The sequence below is a fragment of the Acipenser ruthenus genome, chromosome 6 (genome assembly GCF_902713425.1).
Source record: "Acipenser ruthenus chromosome 6, fAciRut3.2 maternal haplotype, whole genome shotgun sequence".
NCBI classification, from domain to species: Eukaryota; Metazoa; Chordata; class Actinopteri; order Acipenseriformes; family Acipenseridae; genus Acipenser; species Acipenser ruthenus.
This window is the reverse complement of record NC_081194.1, coordinates 49,243,435-49,263,338: the sequence shown is the minus strand read 5'-3', so window position 1 is coordinate 49,263,338 and position 19,904 is coordinate 49,243,435. Positions and strand designations below refer to the sequence as shown.

Sequence of the window (19,904 nt, the reverse complement as noted above, 5' to 3'; positions counted from 1 at the left end):
ATCTCATCTTGAAGTTAAATTATCACTAACACACACAAAACTACAGAACTCCTAAAGGGACATGGTATGAATTAAAAAAAAAGAAGGTTTGTATCTTGTGCGCACAACATATATTATCTCGTGAGCACCACTTACAAAAGCATGGTTTATATCAGCACAGTCATGCGCTAGTTGAAAAATTGGGAGTGATGGGTCATGCCTTTCACTTATGACAGTACAAAGCAAATATCTTTATATTTTAGCCCGAGATCAAAGTAAAACTCAATCAATTGGTTAGCCATACCTGTATGCTCTGTTACCGCAATCTCTCACAAGTACTAACTTGTGCTCACAAGATAATAAGTCGTCGGCACAAGATCTTATGTTGTGAGCACAAGATACTAACCTTTTTTTAATACATGCCATGTCCCTTTAGGTGTTCCATACAACAACACCACAAATGAGAATGATCAAATTTATTTTTATCAAACGTCAAGCAACCAGCTCTGCTAATGTTAAAATATAAAACACACATGCAGAGAAGCATGCTATTTAAACAACAAGTTAAATGTGTTTTATTTTTTTATTTTAACTGCTGCCCAAGAAAGGATACTTCATATGGATAATGGATACTCCCTAATCTTTAATGCAGCTGAGTGGAGTGCTCCAAGATGTTACTTAATGGAATTATGTGAAGGGAAAATCAATACGGAGACACAGTGTTCTCCATCAAGCAGCAGTGGCCACAACTGCTGATTCATATTTATTATTAACACAGCCAGCACACAGTTTTTCAGCATGTCCCCTAATGGTCTGCAAACAATAGAGAAGTGCCTGCTGACCAACTCAAAATTACCTGTTAAACCAGTCATCCGTGTAGCGAGGGTAGGGGTAGGGGTCATTGCTGCTAAAGTCATAGCTGGCTTCTGCATTCTGCAATAAGAATGAGGTTATAACATGTAATATGTAATATAACAACAGAAAGGTAGTGTAAACATAAGAAACAGTGATGTGACCTTTTTGTAACAAGGGCACATCACAGCCCATTACATCACTCCCTTTTAGAAAATAAAAAGCTAAGAACAGATGTCCTGAAGGCAAATGCAGTTTCCTTAGTAATAACATAAATATGTTACATGCAGTTCAGGTGTAAAAGTTATCAAAACAGTAAACAGTTCCCCTCCACTGCATCTACTTTTTTTTATTTGATTAAATCTGTGGAATCTGAGAATTTTTGGAGAATTACTTCAAGCTGCTGGGAGACAACTAGAAGCACACAGTGAAAATAACTCTATCTATCTTAAGACACTGTACAGCCCTATTCTGTTCAAATGTAACTGGTCCTAACATGTGTTGTGTATAGCAATCAACTGTGATTGATTAGTAGCTAAGTTACTGCCTTGGATCAAGCAATAAGCATGCTGTTATTACCTGTGTGCTACCTGTTGAAAAATAAATGTGCAGGCTTTTAGAAAATGAGCTTAGGCAGCCTCCTTTACAAATTAACAGCCTGCCAAGGAGTTTTCATATGTTGATGGTTTATGGTTTATTTTTAGAAAGCAATTACGAACAGCAATTACAAGCCTTACATTTTAAGAAACTGCCTGGCATTTATTAGGGATGAGGATATTGTTATATATTTAAAGACTGGGTGCTTTATTGCAGCCCAAGTATTGTTTAGTGTATCTTTTTTCTATGTATTATTTTCTTTTCAACTGTGCAATACAAGGATCCTCCCTAGCAGCAGCAGAATCTTCTAAAATACAGTAAACACACATTTATTTGTGTACCATTAATCCACTATATCTGTTTAATTGGTACTGTAGCTTCAAACACAAGAGTTTTTCCCTTTGTCCTGTCACAGCTTTTTTGCCCCTGGTCTCTTGCTGTGAATGCCGTAGAATGTATCTTCATGGCAAAAGCCTTAGCTGTGGCACCCTCCGCATGAATATGAATTGTAATGTGTGAAAGCTGTGAAAGCTGCAAATAGATCTCAGAGCTTGCAGTGGAGCTAATGACCATCTCAGGTCTCAGATCCAATTTCATATATAACTACAGAAAAAAAAAATCTGTGTAGTGTGGCAAAGTGGTTTGCATTGCACAGACCGACCAAATTCAGTTGATCTCTAAGTAGGAGCACATGCTGCACTACATTTTTGGACAAGCCTTTGTGCTCTTCCCACCCCTCTCTCAACAGATCGAGGATGCTGCGAGGCTGTCTACCATACAAGAGCTCAAAGGGGGAGAACCCTGTCGAACTCTGCGGCACTTCTCTCACTGCAAAAAGGAGGTAAGGGAGAAGCATTGCCCAATGTTTTTGCTCTTGGCTCACAAATCGTCTCAGCGTCTGCTTTAAAGTCTGATTAAATCGATCCACCAAACCATCTGTCTGTGGATAATAAACAGATGTACTGAAGGGACATATCTTTTTAGATTTTATATACTTGCTGTAAAGTATTAGACAGGAAGTTAGTTCCATAACCGTTGCATAATCAGAAGGTAGCAAAGGGCCCGCTATGTCCATTGCAGTGCGTTCAAAGGGAGTGGAAATAATGGACAGTGGGACCAAAGGGGCCGGGCCCACTTGTCCCGGCGCTACTTTATGGCAGTCTGGGCATGTGGCTACATATTTCAACACTTTTACCCAATAAAATCGAGCCAATATACGTTCCCTTGTTTTGTCAGCTCCGAGGTGCCCCGCAAAAGGGATATCATGCGCCAGCCTCATGACCTCGAGCTGACAAGACGGGGGAACCATCAATTGTGTTACAGGCTGTCCTTTGCCTGTGGCAAGGTTTACCCTATATAATAATTGCCCCTTGATAATGAAGTGCGAATATACTAACGCCCCAGCGCCGTCAACATACTTACCTTCAATAGACCGGACCTGTTCCCAAGTGTGCACCAGTGTGGGGTCGTTGCTTTGGCTCCACACTAGGTCCGCACTTGAGGCCCACATGTCTGGTACATTGAGAGGGGCTCGAGTAGCGTCTGCCCTGGATGGCCCAGTAACCTCGCCCTCTCGGTCACACTGCTTACCAATTCCCTTTGATTGCCGTTTGTTACCACCTGAGCATTCTCCCACCAGACCCCAGCCTTGTCTCATTGATGCTCCCTCCCACTTGTCAGTCCGTCTCTCTTTCTTTGTTTTTCTCGGACGAAAAGTGGGGGAAAACATTTCAGTTATAAAGGGGAAAATCTCACCAATCGATTCCCCTTTATCTTTTTCTGCCATGTTTACATGTGTTACCGGGGCTGCCATTAATATTAATAAGGCCTTATAGTTTCTGGCCCAGAATTACTGGGTGTGGTAGCCTTTCCGCCACCCCTACTACCAGGTGACGTTTGATCGGGCCTGCCGATAAATATACTTTTAGTATGGGGTATGTCGCTGTGTCTCCATGGATACAGGAGATAGCCACCTGACCCTGTGGCCGCCACGACACACCACCCAAGAGAGCTGTCCGAATTAAAGTCTGCTCACACCCTGTGTCCACTAATGCGTGGGTTTTCACATTCAATAAACCACATCAACAATACAAGGCCCCTCCCGACCATTTCCCCTTCGCTTACCCGCTTTTGATGCCAAAAGACACACTGCCATGACACACTCCATCGCCGATGGGCATAACCGGGCAATGTGTCCGGGCTGTTGGCACCTAAAACAGACAGGAGGGGCAGAGGGAGCAGAGGTTAAGTATCTGTCCCGTTGCTGGTATGGCAAGAGGGCAAGGGCAGCAAATCTACTCTAGCTGGGCGCCAACCTTGGCCTCCATGGTAGGGAGGTAAGGTTGCCCATTGGGGTCGGCGGTCTTTGAGGTCTCGATCCAGGTCTAGGAGGAGGTGGTACTAGGAGTGGTGGAGCTGAGAGAGGAGGTGGTTCTCGGCTACTCCGTTGGGCTGGAGAGGTGAGTAGGCCGGTCTTAGTTGAGATCAGTGAGTCTTTAAAGTCTTCCACCAGTTTCACTGCCTCTTCCAGGGAAGAGGGATTGTGGCACCTGGGTTTCGGCGCCAACCACATGGCAAAACTGCTCCATTACAATGGCTTCCCCCATCTGTGGCCCCGTCTTGTGAGCGGGGTTGAGCCAGTGTACCATGTGGTCACATAATCGTTGGGTGGCGACCGCTGGTACTCCCTGAATCGTGCCTGATGGGTTTCCTCCATGATGTTCAGGCGGCGGAGAATGGCTTGGGCGTACTGGGTGGCTTCGTTGTCTGGCATGGCCTGGTAGGCTGCCTGGGCTTCCCCGATCAGGCAGGACCCAAGCTGGCTGGCCCAGAACTCCTTTGGCCATGCTGCGGTGGTAGCCTGCTGCACAAAAGCAACCAAGTATGCTTCCGGGTCATCCTCCGCCGTCATTTTCTGTGCCCGTGCCTTTGGGGCCGTCATCAAGGGTCCCGTTGGTGCATGGGGCAAAATCGCAATACAGACCCTCTCAATTAGAGCCATGCACCTCTCCTTTCCGTCTTTCTTCGACCTCCCTTTTGCCATCCAGCGCCTCCAGCAGCGCCAATAGTGTAGCGTTACCATCCTGTTTTCTGACACCACGTGTGGCAAGTGGTTTGCAGTGCACAGGTGTAGAGGTGATGCAGTGCTCAAGACAATGACACACAACAAAGTACTAGTGAAATGGTGGTTTATTTATAATCCAAAGTCTGATGACAACAGTAAAGAAATGGAGGGTATTGCACAGTTCAATAAACAACGGGTTGCAGTCCCAAAATAATAGACACAGTTAAACACACACACACACACAAAACACAGACACGGTCACAAGTCCAGAGTGAGTGCTGTAGTGCTCATGGTGAAATACAATTTGAATCCATGAACAATGGTGCAGTGTTGTCCGGGTTTGTGCTGGCCTTTAGCGACAGCACCGGATCATGTTAGCCGTCTAATAATAACAAACAGTACAATTAGACTCGACAAAACAAACAAAACACTCGGTTATATTTCACTCATCCAATCCGCGGTTGCCACATCGCTTTCCCACTGGAGCGATGACTTAATGTACTGCAGCCGTGCCCCCTTTTTAGATGGCCGACTTCCACCTAACCCTAGGAACGAATTGTCAGGCCATCCAGTCCAGTGCACTCTGTTCCCTTTACACTGCATCCTCACAGGTCAGGAGGGAGATTTATCACCAAGAATCATTCTCTGTCTCTGTCACAGTAGCCTAATGCATTCAGTAAATCCATTTCCATTTGTAAAACACATACTCTTGGTTTAAAGTTCAAGATACTTCGGTTTATGTCAAATATATTTATAGAAATATTTTCGGTGTTAATTCCTTGCTTGTTTTTTTCCATTTTTGTATTGACTAACTAGAATCCCATGTTAAATATCTTAAATATGCTACAAGTCCAACAATGTTGTAGTCAGCAATGTGAAAAAGGAAAAAAAGCTACATTTAGCAAAGTCTTTTTACTGCAGGACGAATCAGTAGACTGAGGAAATAGAGGAGCAATGTTGTTATTCAGAGACCTTGGGTTAAGTTTCACGTCTATAAAAGTAATCAAATTGTCTACAATGGTTATTAAAAATAGCACATCAATATGTTATGCTCTGCTACATATTCATATGTAATCAGTCTTCACTGATACAAAAATGAGTTTTTGATTACCAGATTGTTATTTGTGTTTCTTTGGAAAGGGTTTATATATTTTGTTTTATTAAGTTGTTAGTTAAAGTTACTTGGCCAAGAACATAATAGGTGGTGACAATAGCAAATAAAAAACAACTGATGAAATTTAAATTAGAGCACAGCAAGAGTAAACAGATTAAAATAACACAAATGGATCAGGACTGAATACAGAACTGTATAAACATAATTATCTGGAACACAATAACTAAATCAGAAGATTACTGTATCTCATATCTTGCTTAAAGCTGCAGTGTCCTACAATCATGCTCAATTGTACACAATAAATAATCCCTTATGGGTCTATTCATAAAGGGTTAACGCCAGTTGAAATGAGAAAACAGGAGTACATGATCGGATTTCGTCCATAGCCGCCTATTTAACTGCAGTTGCTATTCATAAGAGATAATTCAGATGATTCGTTAAGCCCCAACGATTTTCGTCTATGAATGTTTTTAACGAATCGAGAGAAAGGTTAATAATATTTTCATCGGTCCTGAGCGTCAACCTGCTATTCATAAGAGTGAACAAGAACAAAATGCTGTTGATAACTAGGAGTTAGACTATTTTTTTAAAGACATATTTTATTACTACACTTGCTCTGTTATACCTGTGATTAACACTGCCTATTTTGAAAAAAAAAAATCTGTAGCTTTATATGAAGGAAAATGTTTAATATAAATATGTACTCACACAAGAACATATTCTCTGGCATAATCATTTTGAAACAGTGCTGTGAAGCGAACAGCAAGTGAGAGACAGTTATTTTTAATTATTATTTATTTGCCGTGATTCGCGGCTGACAGCGGTCCTTTTCTTTTTATTTCTTTTACCCGCGTTCACAATAAACAGTTTGGACGAATACTGCCTGTCTGAGCCTGTTTATTTTCATGGAGCGTTACCAGTGCTGCTGATGCAGTCGGTGGGAAATTTGGGTTTGCTTGGTATTGCAAAAAACACTGATCGAGTCTCAATGCGCACCACAAAACGATCCATTTTGTGTACAGTGTGCAAAACAGCGTGAAACTTCCACTGATTCATAAACATACATTTGCGCCTGATTGATTCCCTGCTTTAAGCAGGGTTTATTAATAATAATAATAATAATAATAATAATAATAATAATAATAATAATAATAATAATAATAACAACACTATGTAACACAATTTTTGTTCCTGGGTAGTAAGTGTTATTTCCTAATTGCTTATGCCTCAAAAGTATAGAAAATGGCTATTATTCCCCACAAACTTTGCTTTTGTGACCAGGACAGTGATATTTTGAAATTTACCTATTTCCAATGAGAAAACGGGCGAATTTGTGTCTTTTCGTTCACATAGTCAGAAAAAAACAACATATGAATCCAAATTAACATGTATTTATACTAAAGTAATACAAAAATGACTACAAAAGATTTAGAAGTGAGTAGTTTTTCGAGATTTACGATTATACTGTAAATCACTTTCACGAATCAGCCCCCAAATGTAGTCTCCCATCATGTTCTCGTTATACTGTCTTTGGTAGCGGAGTTCAAAGTCCAGTATATCCTGGTGGAAGCGCTCGCCTTGCTCCTCCGAGTACGCTCCCATGTTCTCCTTGAATTTATCAAGATGAGCATCAAGGATATGGACTTTGAGGGACATCCAACAGTCCATTGTGCCGTAGTTCTTCACCAGAGTCTCAACCAGCTCCACATAGTTTTCGGCCTTGTGATTGCCCAGGAAGCCCCGAACCACTGCGACAAAGCTGTTCCAAGCCGCTTTCTCCTTACTAGTGAGCTTCTTGGGGAATTCATTGCACTCCAGGATCTTCTTTATCTGTGGTCCGACAAAGACACCGGCTTTGACCTTTGCCTCAGACAGCTTAGGGAAGAAGTCTTGAAGGTACTTGAAGGCTGCCGACTCCTTATCTAGAGCTCTGACAAATTGTTTCATAAGGCCCAATTTGATGTGCAGTGGTGGCATCAGCACCTTCCGGGGGTCCACCAGTGGCTCCCACTTGACGTTGTTCCTCCCCACAGAGAACTCGGTCCACTGTGGCCAGTCCCGCCTGTGGTAGTGCGCCTTGGTGTCCCTGCTGTCCCAAAGGCAAAGATAGCAGGGAAACTTGGTAAAACCGCCTTGGAGACCCATCAGGAATGCGACCATTGCAGCCTCTTGATGCCATCTCAGAAAAATGCAGCTATGTATCCACTTAGGCAGCTGGAACTAAACTGAACTGGTGGGCTTAAGGCCCCTGTATTTATACTACTATTTATATTACTGGAAAGTTCTAGAAAGTTCTAGAAGTTACTCCAAGTTTACTCAGCACTGAATCTATCTGGAATGCTCTGGAAAATAGGTAAATTTCAAAATATCACTGTCCTGGTCACAAAAGCAAAGTTTGTGGGGAATAATAGCCATTTTCTATACTTTTGAGGCATAAGCAATTAGGAAATAACACTTACTACCCAGGAACCAAAAAAAAAAAAAAAATGTGTTACACGGTGTAATAATAATAATAATAATAATAATAATAATAATAATAATAATAATAGTTAAGAATTTGTAAGATTAGAATTTAAAGTTTTCAAAATGATTGGCTAGGGGGCGTGCCCGAGGAGCCTGGGCGCAGCTCAGAAAGTGTCTGCCCCACAGCTCGAGGCAACTGCACCGCCATGGCTACACAGACAGGCGGTTTGTTTACATCGAGGAGGAGAGTGTCCGCTCTGCAGGATAACTACTATAGAACCCTTCAACTGCAAGACGGTGCCCAGCCAGGACCATCTGGAAGACCTGGAGTCACTGGGAGGCCGGGACTTCAGGAGCAACACCAGTTGGTTAGTTTAGAGGGATGTGGAGCCCAACCAGTATAGAGAGGGTTTCGTAGTGTAATAGGTTCCTGGAGAGGGACATCTCTTATTAATGAGGCTAGCGTTCACCTTCTGTGGGAAGCATTTATTTTTAGCGTTGTTTTCTTTTCTTTATTAAAACTGGGGCTACCATTGCTGGTACCCTAGTGGCAGCACCTGTGTGTTTATTAAATCAGTGCACCTGTGTGGTGTGTCAACACCCAATGCTCTGTGTCTGACTCCTTATTCAGTGACGACCCACGTAGGTAACATCCCCCTGTTACACCTGGCTTTGAGCTTGTCCTCTGTGACAATGTGACCTTTCAACTCTGTCAGCTCCACCTAATGTCTCTTTATTATTACTGAATATGGGAGCAACAGAACCCAGAACTGTTCAGAATGATTGCAAGCACCATAAAAGAGTAAGGTAAATGTAAAAAAAATAACTATTGAAATGACATTTGTAGTTCTGTAAACAGTGACATGGATCACTGTTAAGTGGCTTTATATGAGAGGCGGAATAATACTATTACATGACAATTGTATAACTGTATTTTATATTGTTATTTTAAAATGCACTTGTTAATATTGTTATTTTAAAATGCACTTATTTATATTAAGTTACTGACTGTACATGATATAGCAGGTAGAGATGCCCAGCTTGCTTAGGAATTGCTGGGGATTGCTTAATTGATTAACAAGGAGAAAAGAAAACATGAGAATGCAGTCAAGTAATAGGATGCAAATACTCATTCTCAAATATTAGTTTGCTAAATCTTTCTAGCTGATATTCAGTATTATATACTGTAGGCTAAAGAAAGCGCTGTTCTGGAACAGTTTTTTGAGTGTGAAAAGGGTAAAGTCAGCTCTGCCACAGGATATACTCCTAATAGAATTTTTAAGTAACAGCAGCTGTCTCTCGATCCATGCTCAGAACAAGAGCAGAGATTCCCCTGGTGCGCTGAACAGCACACATATTCATGGGTTTCTCATTCCCAAGTATGTAGCAGCACTCTTTTATAATATAAAAATGTAAAATTTGTTTTAAAATATTTTTTATAAAGTAATACACCTTTTCTTTAAATCATTACCTGCTACTAGTATGGATAATAAGTGACACCTGGCAACAGTGCCGGTTATTGCTTTGAACACTGCATAGATTTATTTAATCTTTCACCGAGAAAATGCAAGGAACCTTGTCAGCTGTGCACAGTGGCTGTCAATCAACACTCAATCCAGTGTTGAATGATATGCCAATATACTAACACGCATTACTGTTACAAAAACAAACCTACAGAACATAGATAATGCAGTCTCAGAGACTTAGCATAAAGGCTGTACTTACATAATTGGAGGCAAGATCAGGATGTAAGTAGTCAATTCCTGCAAGAAAGAAATAATTGCTGAAGAACCAGAAGAGTAGTTAAAGGCTTAAATATATTTTGAGTTGCTCAAACACCTTTATATTCAAACAAAGAAGTTGATTTAGAGACCAGGCTGGCCGTAGTCTCCATGGAGATAAGACGTGAAGCCCTCTGCTTAACTTGGGTAACTCCCTTGAATTCTCCAGATGGTTGGTGCCCCAATTTTGTTTTTGAAGCAATGAGATACTAACATGTGTGTACGTTGATAAATCTTTTGTTTTAGTGAGATTGCTGGTTTTAGAGTTGAAAGTAGAGCAGACCAAAACCAGCTTCAAGAACATGTAGCTAAAATACCCCAACTAATTCAATAAACTTGGAAGATTGTTTAAAGGACTTAAAAGGAACTATATTAACCTGGAGTGCCATTGAAGGAAGGAAAATGTGTTTGTAGTAAATGTAAAACATATATAATATACAGTCGGCGCCACTTTATCAGAACGCCTCGGGAAAAGGAATAAGCGACCGTCCAAATTAAACAAGAGGCAGTTGAGACAACCTTAGTCAAACTTTTTTGATTCTTAATGAAAAGGAATGAAATCACATTACATTATTTTTAAATGTTAAATATATAATTTAAAATACGAGTCAATGTTTTTTTTTTATTCCTAAACAAAATTAATCACACCTGCGACGCTAACTTTCTTTGCAACAGCAGCCTGAGAAACCACAGGAGACTCCAGCTCCTTTAAGAGTTAAACTGGTTTACGCAATTTACACAAGTCACAGCGTAATCACTGCACTGTGCTACGCGAATCTGTCTTACTCTGAAAAGCGATCTCCGTTCATCATTTGAAATACTGCATCATAATTAAACTAAGTGATGTCCCAATTAAATGACATAAATAGCATTGCGAAGAACCATCTCCAGTTTAGTATCCCATTTAGGCAGCACCGACTGTACTAGGAATTTACTGACATTTACCAGTAAAAATGTGTGTGTGCATATAAAAATGATAAAGTGACATTATTTAGATCAAATTGAAATTAAAGGGTACAATACATCACGAAGCAATATTTTTCTACAAATAAAAGATTTAGGTTGTTAACTGTGCCATATTTCAAATTAAAAGTTTGATTGTAAAGCAGCTGCTTTCACTCATTCCTCTCAAAATTACATCTTGTTCAAGTAATGGTTATTTATTTAATGCACCAAAAAAGTAATGTTTTACCTTAGCCACTAAATAAAACAAATATAACATTCGTAGAAGACTGTATACAGATATATACATTTCACTCTGACTTTGTGGGTGACAGAGCATCCCAAACATTTATTTATAGGCACTATACGCTCTCCCGAGGATGTGAATCTGTAACTTTATAGGCTGGAAAAAACAAAACATGCGCATTAAATATTTTTTAATTCCTCTCTCTCTCTCTGCATTGACACACGTGTCTGAAATGGCTCCTCGTATGAGAATCTGTGTATTTAATTCAACATTATTTTAATAACAAAGCAGCAGCCCTAGTTAGCCATATTTGTGATGAGCTGATTTTAGCAGGTGGTGCTGCTGAAAATTTACAAGAAAATCTGATATTCTTTTTTGGGACATTTTTAATAACCGTTCTATTGTATACAAGCTTCTGACACACGTACACAGACATTCATGTCCCTCATGAAAAAATTTACAAGAAGAATGACACCAGAGCACAAGTCAACCTTTGGAGCCTTCTGACTGTCCATGTCAATGACTACTGTAAATAATATACAACTGTTCAACCTGTTTTTACAAGTAAACATTTCTAAATTGCAGTATTTAAGTGGATCATAACAGTATATGCTACTTTTCGATTTGTTTACTCTAAATGTTTTATGGTAAGCATGTTGTAAACATTGCAGCAAGGACTGATGTTTTTACTTAAATAGATAAACAGGTTTTGATAAGGGCTTAATTTAATTAACATGTTTAACATAATAGCAAATGAATGCATGGCTTCCATCATATACAGGGGTTGCAGTTTTGTTCAATGGCTTTAAGCACCCCCACTATACAAATATTGTCAGGGCCACTACTTCAATCTGAAGTGCTGTCACTCTTTTAATATGGCTGATAATCGTATTGACCATTCTGAAGCAGGCGGAATGCTAACTGGTGGAAGTTTAAAGGATCCACCACTTGGGTTTTAGACACAGATTCTTAGCTCACTATATATTCTGCCAAAAAGAAAGTGTCAGAATAACTAATGAACTAAACTAGCTACTAGATTCCTGTCGTGTTTTCTGCAGCTTCAGAAAATACTCAATCAGTGAGAAAAACAGAGATGCAGAAAAAAAAAATAATGGCCTATAACACTATAACATTATAGCCCCCATTATCTGAATATTATTGATTTGAAACTTAACTTATTGATTTATGCTAATTTGATATTCATTGTCTAAGCTAAGGAGTTGATTTGAGCAACCTGTGCCTTGCCCGGGATAAGCCACAGGAGTTGTTTAGAGCATTTTACAGAACCTTTGGATTGCAACCACTTATTGTTAAGGGTAAGCTTGGTAAACTGCTTGATGAAATCTAAGGGGATTCTCAGTGCTGTAAAATGCTCAAAAATGCTGGGGCATATCCCAGCTGGGCATATACCGATCAAATAGTAACAATTACCAAGATATTACCTTGCATATTTGTATAGTATTATGAAAATGGTTAGTTCATTACATTGTTTTAAGCAATAATTCAAAAGGGGACAATAAGGCATCATAAAAAGCAGTACACACTGATTGGTCTTTAACAAACCTTTAAATCAATCTGGATTTAGATATACATATATAGGCATATGTATATAATATATAGCAGGCATATTGATGTGATACATTACATCCAAATGATTTTTGTTTTTGTATCAGATACTGTCGTTTGTATCAGATGGTTGTTTCAGATGGAAATGACTTCACATTAGCTATACTATTTAGTTTATAGTATAAGAAATATAGTATTATGGTACTGTACAATAAAAACAAGGTCAGAGCTGCCAGACAGATAATTTCACAAAGCACTTTATAAGGAATTGTATTTATAAAGCCATGGAATATTATTTTGTATTTCTAACAGCTTTTAAAGGTTAGCTGTATTGAGTAACCCTTACTTACCATCATCCATGATTGCTATGGTCACACCTTTTCCAGTAAAGCCCAATTCCCAAGCTTCAGCTACATTCAGATCAAGTCCTGGGGTCCCATCTGCTTGACCGGTATTTATCTACATTTGCCAAACAATATGGAAGCGTTTTATGATGAGAAGACACTGAGCTTGTTTACTACAAATGACAGAATTTGGAAGGCAGTAAGTCAAGAATGTAAATGTCACCCAGGTTTGTCCTGACTTAACAGCAGCTGGGGAGTACTTAAAAGGACAAGCTTAATAAACACATGCAAGTCCTAGCTGCTTAAATATAATAGTTGAAGGGCTGGCGAATTGTATTTGCAGTGCAGCCCTTTAAATGTAAATAATTATTTAATACTATATTGACAGCATGCTACAGAAAACATCCAATCAATAATTATGAATTGAAATAATTGTAAACATGTGTTCATGTACACAATCTGTACATCATTTGCCATTCTCTTCATTCAAAATCACATTTTCTTTATGAGGATCTCTCACTATTTAGTGTGAATAGGGTGTATTTCTCAATACTTCTGTATATTGGGCAAGGCTGACATTGAGTAAATAATCAATTTAAGATCACTTACAAGGTACCATTGCTTGGTAAACAATGGGTCATTCATCTTAACATCAATTTCATTTACATCTCTGTAGCCTCGCTTCTTTCTGCCAAACCCTTCTTGTTGCAATACACCTTTCACCTGAAAAACAAAACAAACAAACAAAAATAATATTTTAAAAAGTAATGAGTTTACTGGAACTATATGTATCTGCCAAAACAAAAGACTATTATTTAGCGTATGGCTTATTATTTAAATGGCAATACAAGAACTAGAAGTACATTGCTGGATGCATGACAGGACTGACAGCCCTGCAAATCTGTTTTCCCTATAGTTATAATGGGTGCATGTTCTGCACCGGAACTGACCCCTCGCCAACTCAGGAAGTGTGCACATGGGACTTGGTGTGTACCTGGTGGGAGGTGGGGAGGTTACAAGATGGGAGAGTGTGACTGGTTTGGGGCTGATTAAATGTTGCAGTTGTGGGGTGGCTGTGAGGTATAAATATTGGGTACGCCACTAACTAGTTTGGAGATTGGTGGGAGCTTTTCTCTGATTGGAAAACAATAAAGAAAGTGTAGTGGTTTTGTTTACCCTTTTTTATTTTATTGTGTGTTTTGGTGCATACCTCCTTTTATTATTTTCTATCCCTCCCTACCCAGTATCTGTCCAGGTTCATTCTTCGCCATATAAATAATATTTTGCTACAGTATTTTAAAAATGGAGCGTTTTATGAAGAAGCGTATTGGAAACAGTAGAAATAAAGGGGAGTCAAGCGGAACTGCAAGCAAGGGAAGTGCTGACAACAGGATCTGATCAGCAGCAAAAAACCAAGAACCCGAAAGTATGATAAAAAATATTTGGAATATGGTTTTACCTGAAGAGGTGCATGGTGTGTGCTGAAGTGCTGCCTAAGGAGAGCTTAAAACCATTGGTAATGTTGCAGTATTTATAGACAAAGCATGGTTCTCTTCAAGGGAAACCTATCGATTTCTTTCAGCAAAAGTTGACAGAGCTAAGAGGTCAGAAGAAAGTACCCAAGTTGGTGGCTAGAACTAATGAGAAGGCTCTCCATGCATCTTTTGCTGTGTCACACTGGATAGTCAAAACTGGTAAGCGACGACACCCTGGCCGACCTAACCCTCCCTCCCCCAGTAGGTGCTCAGCCAATTGTGCGCCACCCCCTGGGAGCTCCCGTCCTCGGTCGGCAAAGGAATAGCCTAAACTTGAACCGGTGATGTCCAGACTATAGGGCGCATCCTGCACTCTACGTGAGTGGCTTTTACTGGATGTGTGTGGAAATGCGCCCGCCCCTGTGTGCATTTGTGTGTTATGTGTTGTATGTCGCATGTGTAAATGTTGGTGTATAGTCATTGGTATACGGGATATAAACGGGTCTGTGTTTCACGTGTGATTTAAATTGTATATTTGTATTTAGGCACGGGATTGCACATCACTGCACGTGCATTTAAAGTATAGTATGTGAGCACGGGGTTGCACAGAATTAATTCACTTGCTGGGATTCAGGTGGATAATTAATTAGTAATTGAATCCCAGCACAACAGTGTATATAGATGCACATTTCTTTCACTCGGGTTTGGGTGTTCAGGGCGAAGGAACGGGAGAGAGTGAGGAGAGAATTAGTTAAAAAGCAATTGCTATGGCGTACGTGTTTGTTTTAGTGTTCATCCCTGTGTGTCAGTGTCTGTTCGTTTTGTTTACCTGTTTATTTTGGCCGCAAGTGCTGTGTCCTGTTTTCTGTTTGTTCGACCTTTTTATTTATTTGTTATTAAACGCTGAGTGCAGCCATTACACTCAGTTTCACTCATCACCACCGTCTGTCTGTGTCTTTCTTCCGGGTCTGACGTGTCACTACCAGCCAGCCTTGTGACAATGCGCCACTCGGGAGCCCCCTATTTCCCATAATTCTTTATCAAGATATTTCTTGTGCTGTTTATCATACAGAACAGGATATTGCTGCACTGCTATAATCAGACATTCCCCCATCTCGCCAGTGATATTTGGCACGCAAATGTGCATGAAGAAAAGGGTTGCGTTTGACGTTAAAGTCTGAATACAAAAATCGCAGCGAATAAACGCTGCAGTGTGATTAGCCCTGAAATCTCATGGAATATACAACTACTGATTAAAGAAAATAGATGATTTAGGCAGTATGCTGGCCCCCAGAAGATAAGTGGTTATGGTTCTACAGTTGTTAAGCCAGTGTAAATAAAAAGGTGATACTGAAGTTTGTGGGTGGGGAACGAGTCGATAACTGTATTGTCATGTCACTGCACACATCTATCAAATACATTCTATGCAATTGCACTACTGTTTATGGTTGCATTTTCTGTTAGGCAAACAGTCTATGCAATTAACAAGGATTTATTGCATTGTACAGAATATGAAACTCAAATCAACCTCTGTACAAAACTATTAGACAATAAAGGGCCAAATTTAGAAGTAAATGCAAAGGCAAATTATCAGAGGAATAAAAGCAGAAAACAAGTCTATAGTCAATGTGCCGCCCCTGTATGTGAAGAAAAGGACCCCCTTCCCCAAACAAAACATTTTCACAGTATGTACATGTGACAGAAATACAACGATTCTTGGCTGTAAATCTCCCTCCTGACCTGTGAGGGGCTAAGCAGCGAGAACAGAGTTCTCTGGACGGGCTGGTCTGACAGTTCTTTCCCAGGGTTCAAGGGAAGTCGGCCAGCTAGGAAGGGGGTGGAACTCCATTGCATTAACGCGTTGACCCGGAAGGGAAATGACGTGGCAGTCGCAGATTGTAGGGGTGGCTGCACTCGTTTACCAAAGGGTCATGTGTGATGGCATAAAAGGGGGCGGAGAGACGCAATCTGTTCCTTCACTTTGGTTTGTAATTTGAAACCTGAAAGAACCGTGAGAGACCCTGTGACTTATACGTACCGTGAGTGTTTTGTTTGTTTGTCTGTAATTGTCTTGTCTTGTGAATTACTAGACGGCTAATATGATTCCGGAGCTGTCGCCGAGGGCCAGCACAAAGCCAGAACAGGACTTCACTACTGTCACTAAATAAACTGTATCACCCACCAGGAGCACTACTGCACGCACCCAGGACTGGTGACCATGTTAATATTATTGTGGGGCGGATATATTGCGTTTATTGTTTGGGACTGTAACCCATTGTTATTTACTCTGTGCAGTACACATTGTTGTTATTGCCGGGGTCCTATTATTTGGTCACCAGACCTGGATATAATAAAACCCCTTTTCCAACCGGATTATAACTCTTGTCTGTTTAATCACGCACTGCATCACTCCTGCACCTGTATCCACTTTGCCACAGTACATTACAAAAGAGCAGTGAAAATGTCACAACCTGTAATTTCACCACCAATATTTTCTTTTGCTGAAAACTATGCAATTGAATAGGAATAATTTATAAGGGTGTTTATAGGCATGTTGTGTCTGTACATGACTACTTACTAAATTAATTTTAATCGTGCATTGGTGTGCAACTTTTACAGGAACACGACGTAAGAACAATTTGCTAACATAATACTTACATAATATAGACGTTTTGCTGAGATTACCACATTAGCTCATTCCAATGTGTATTAAAATTCTTACACACTATTTTTTTCAATACGCACCATCACAAATCACAAATCGGGGCAGCAGTGTGGAGTAGTGGTTAGGGCTCTGACCGGAGGGTCGTAGGTTCAATCCCCAGTGGGGCACTGCTGTTGTACCCTTGAGCAAGGTACTTTACCTAGATTGCTCCAGTAAAAACCCAACTGTATAAATGGGTAATTGTATGTAAAAATAATGTGATATATGTATAATGTGATATCTTGTAACAATTGTAAGTCGCTCTGGATAAGGGCGTCTGCTAAAAAATTAAATAATAAATAATAATATTTCTGCTTCATTAAATTCAGTGAAAACATTGTACAGCAATGATGGCAATTCTTATCACCAACTAATGGAGTACTAAATAAAAGCAAATATATTGTGACATGGCTCGATAATTTGTAACAGATTTGGAAAGCATTCATTCTTATTTATAATTAGAATCTTTTTGTAACATTGTAAGAATAGTAACATCAAAATGTTATGGTCTTTAAAATGCAAAATAAGTTTGTTTCTATTGTCAGCATCTAAATGTTCAGTATTCAAGGCATTACTTAGCCTTTTAAGAAATGAACTGAAGAGAACTGAAGTGAAAAGCTGAAATAGACTGACACATTAATTTAGCAGCCTGGACAAAGATACTTCTCCAAGGAAATATGAATTGGAAGATAATTAAAATTATTAAAATATTTCATTATTTATACAACGGGGGTTGATGAAATGTGCACCTGCATCACAATGCCATCCTAATTTGTTACTTGGCTGCCAGTTTGAGAATAATGTAGTGGTTATTCTATATAATTAGATCCAGTCTTTTTGACTAGTTCAAATCTTACGAACATTGCAATATTTTGTAAATGAGAGAAGACAGTTCAATGCCACATTCTGCTAAAGTATCTAAAACAGCTTTAATTCAATGAAATGTGTTTGAATCAAAGTTAGATTTCTCAAGTAGTGATAAAATTGACATGCCAAATGATTAAAAAGATGGGATTTTCAATTTCCTTTAAATATTATAAGCAATTAAGAAATATAATTGCTGTTTCATTTATTTTAATCTTGTATTTCAAAGATGGCTTTGCATAATTGGTTCATTCATTGAAACAGAACTATATTATAAAAAAAGTTAGTGCTTTCATCTCTCTTTTACACACACTCTCCACCTTGTGCACTAACATTTCTGCCAGCATTTGTTTTTCTGGCAAATGGCACTGAAGGGGTACATGTAAATAGATCAAAGACAGTCCCACACAAGTAGTTTCTATGAACATTCACAAGGCTCAGTACAATCTACTGCTCTTCAATCTTAGTCTCTGCTTTTGTACCATTTTATAAATGTATTTTGATGTCCATTCATTTTACATTTAAAGAAACAAGGTCATAAGAAAATGTATAAAGGATAGGTGGCTATGTGACCCGTCTAGCACATTTTGAAGGATTGTTACCCTTGACTAAAAAATGTAGAGGCCCTCTGGTCTCAGGTATGGTAAGGTAGTGCAAGATATTTTTTAACAGTGTTTTGAAGAGTAATGAGACTGTAATGCCAGCTGATCCTCACCAACCCCCTCTACATACAAGTCAGAGTTGATCATATGTCAAAATAAGCTAATAAGAAAATCTCAAACCACAGAATTTGTATGTTTTTATTTATTTTAAGAAGAGCTGTTCCAAATATTACATATGAAGTAACTACTTCAGTTTAGAATTTGCATCTCATGGTGAATTCATCACAAACCTCTTGAATTGTGCTCAATAGTGCACTGATCGCTACCACCAGGTAAGCACCAGTAGCTGGCCAACCTAAATTCCTGGAATGGAGTTACATTTATTCATGAATGAAACATACAGTAGGTTGGTCTGGCTGCTCTCTTTACCCACCCATGTAAAAGTCCACTCTAACACTGTCATGAATGAGGAGTTACCCTGAAGTGGAGTTAGAAGCCAGATGCATGAACAGAAACACAATATTAAGTCGGTGCTACAGGATTTCATACAGTAATCCTGGCACATAAAAAGCAGATTACGAATAGACCTTGTTTTCTTGTAGGCACAGATGTCTGAAAAGTGTAACTGCAGAAACATGCAATGATATCTTTATCATATTGTTGATGCCCATTGAAAATCTTAGATTTTAGCTCATTGTATTTTTTGCTGATAGTGTACCATGTTGCAGATTTCCCTGGTCTGCCAAAATAATTAATATCTAAATATCCAACACCTATTCCTCACACTACTTAATTCCTATGTAACAATCAATTAGCTTTCCTCCATCAGGTTGCCACTAGATGGTAAGTCGCCAGGAAAGGGAGGTGAGATTGAGCTACCATTTCTCTGTCGTTCTTTTGAGCAAATCGGACAAGATATTTGGGGAACAATTGACCTCTACCAGGCAGGAGATAAAAATAATAATTTGAACAAGCATATCAGGGTTGAAAATCTAATCAGATGGTCCAAACCATGGGTAGCTGCCAGACATTTCCATCCACCCACTATCTTAATTAAATTACAAGTATGACACATGTCTTGTAATTCTGTTAGTGTTTAAATGCACATATTTCCCAGCTGCAAACCTTAAGTCTATCATACATAATTGAGTTTAATAAGGAGGTACTTTTTTATATGCACTGCTCCTTTGCCCCTGTCACCAACTGGAATCTCTAAATGTTGAGAATTGTGTCCAATAATATTATTATTTCAACACTACAGTTGAATGCACCATTTACTTGTGACCTTGTACAATGCCTTAGCTTTGGAA

The 19,904-nt window shown here is 39.4% G+C and overlaps 1 protein-coding gene across 1 annotated transcript in view; it reads right to left on the bottom strand.

Annotated features, from left to right (window-relative positions):
- LOC117410462 (neuroendocrine convertase 2-like) overlaps positions 1–19,904 on the bottom strand; it is a 69,018-nt gene that overhangs the window by 25,907 nt on the left and 23,207 nt on the right. The window contains exons 3-6 of the mRNA XM_059025457.1: positions 13,559–13,672; positions 12,956–13,064; positions 9,795–9,832; positions 836–912 (exon numbers count right to left, since the gene is read on the bottom strand). Coding sequence (XP_058881440.1) covers positions 836–912; positions 9,795–9,832; positions 12,956–13,064; positions 13,559–13,672 — 338 coding nt within the window. The remainder of the gene's footprint in view (positions 1–835; positions 913–9,794; positions 9,833–12,955; positions 13,065–13,558; positions 13,673–19,904) is intronic.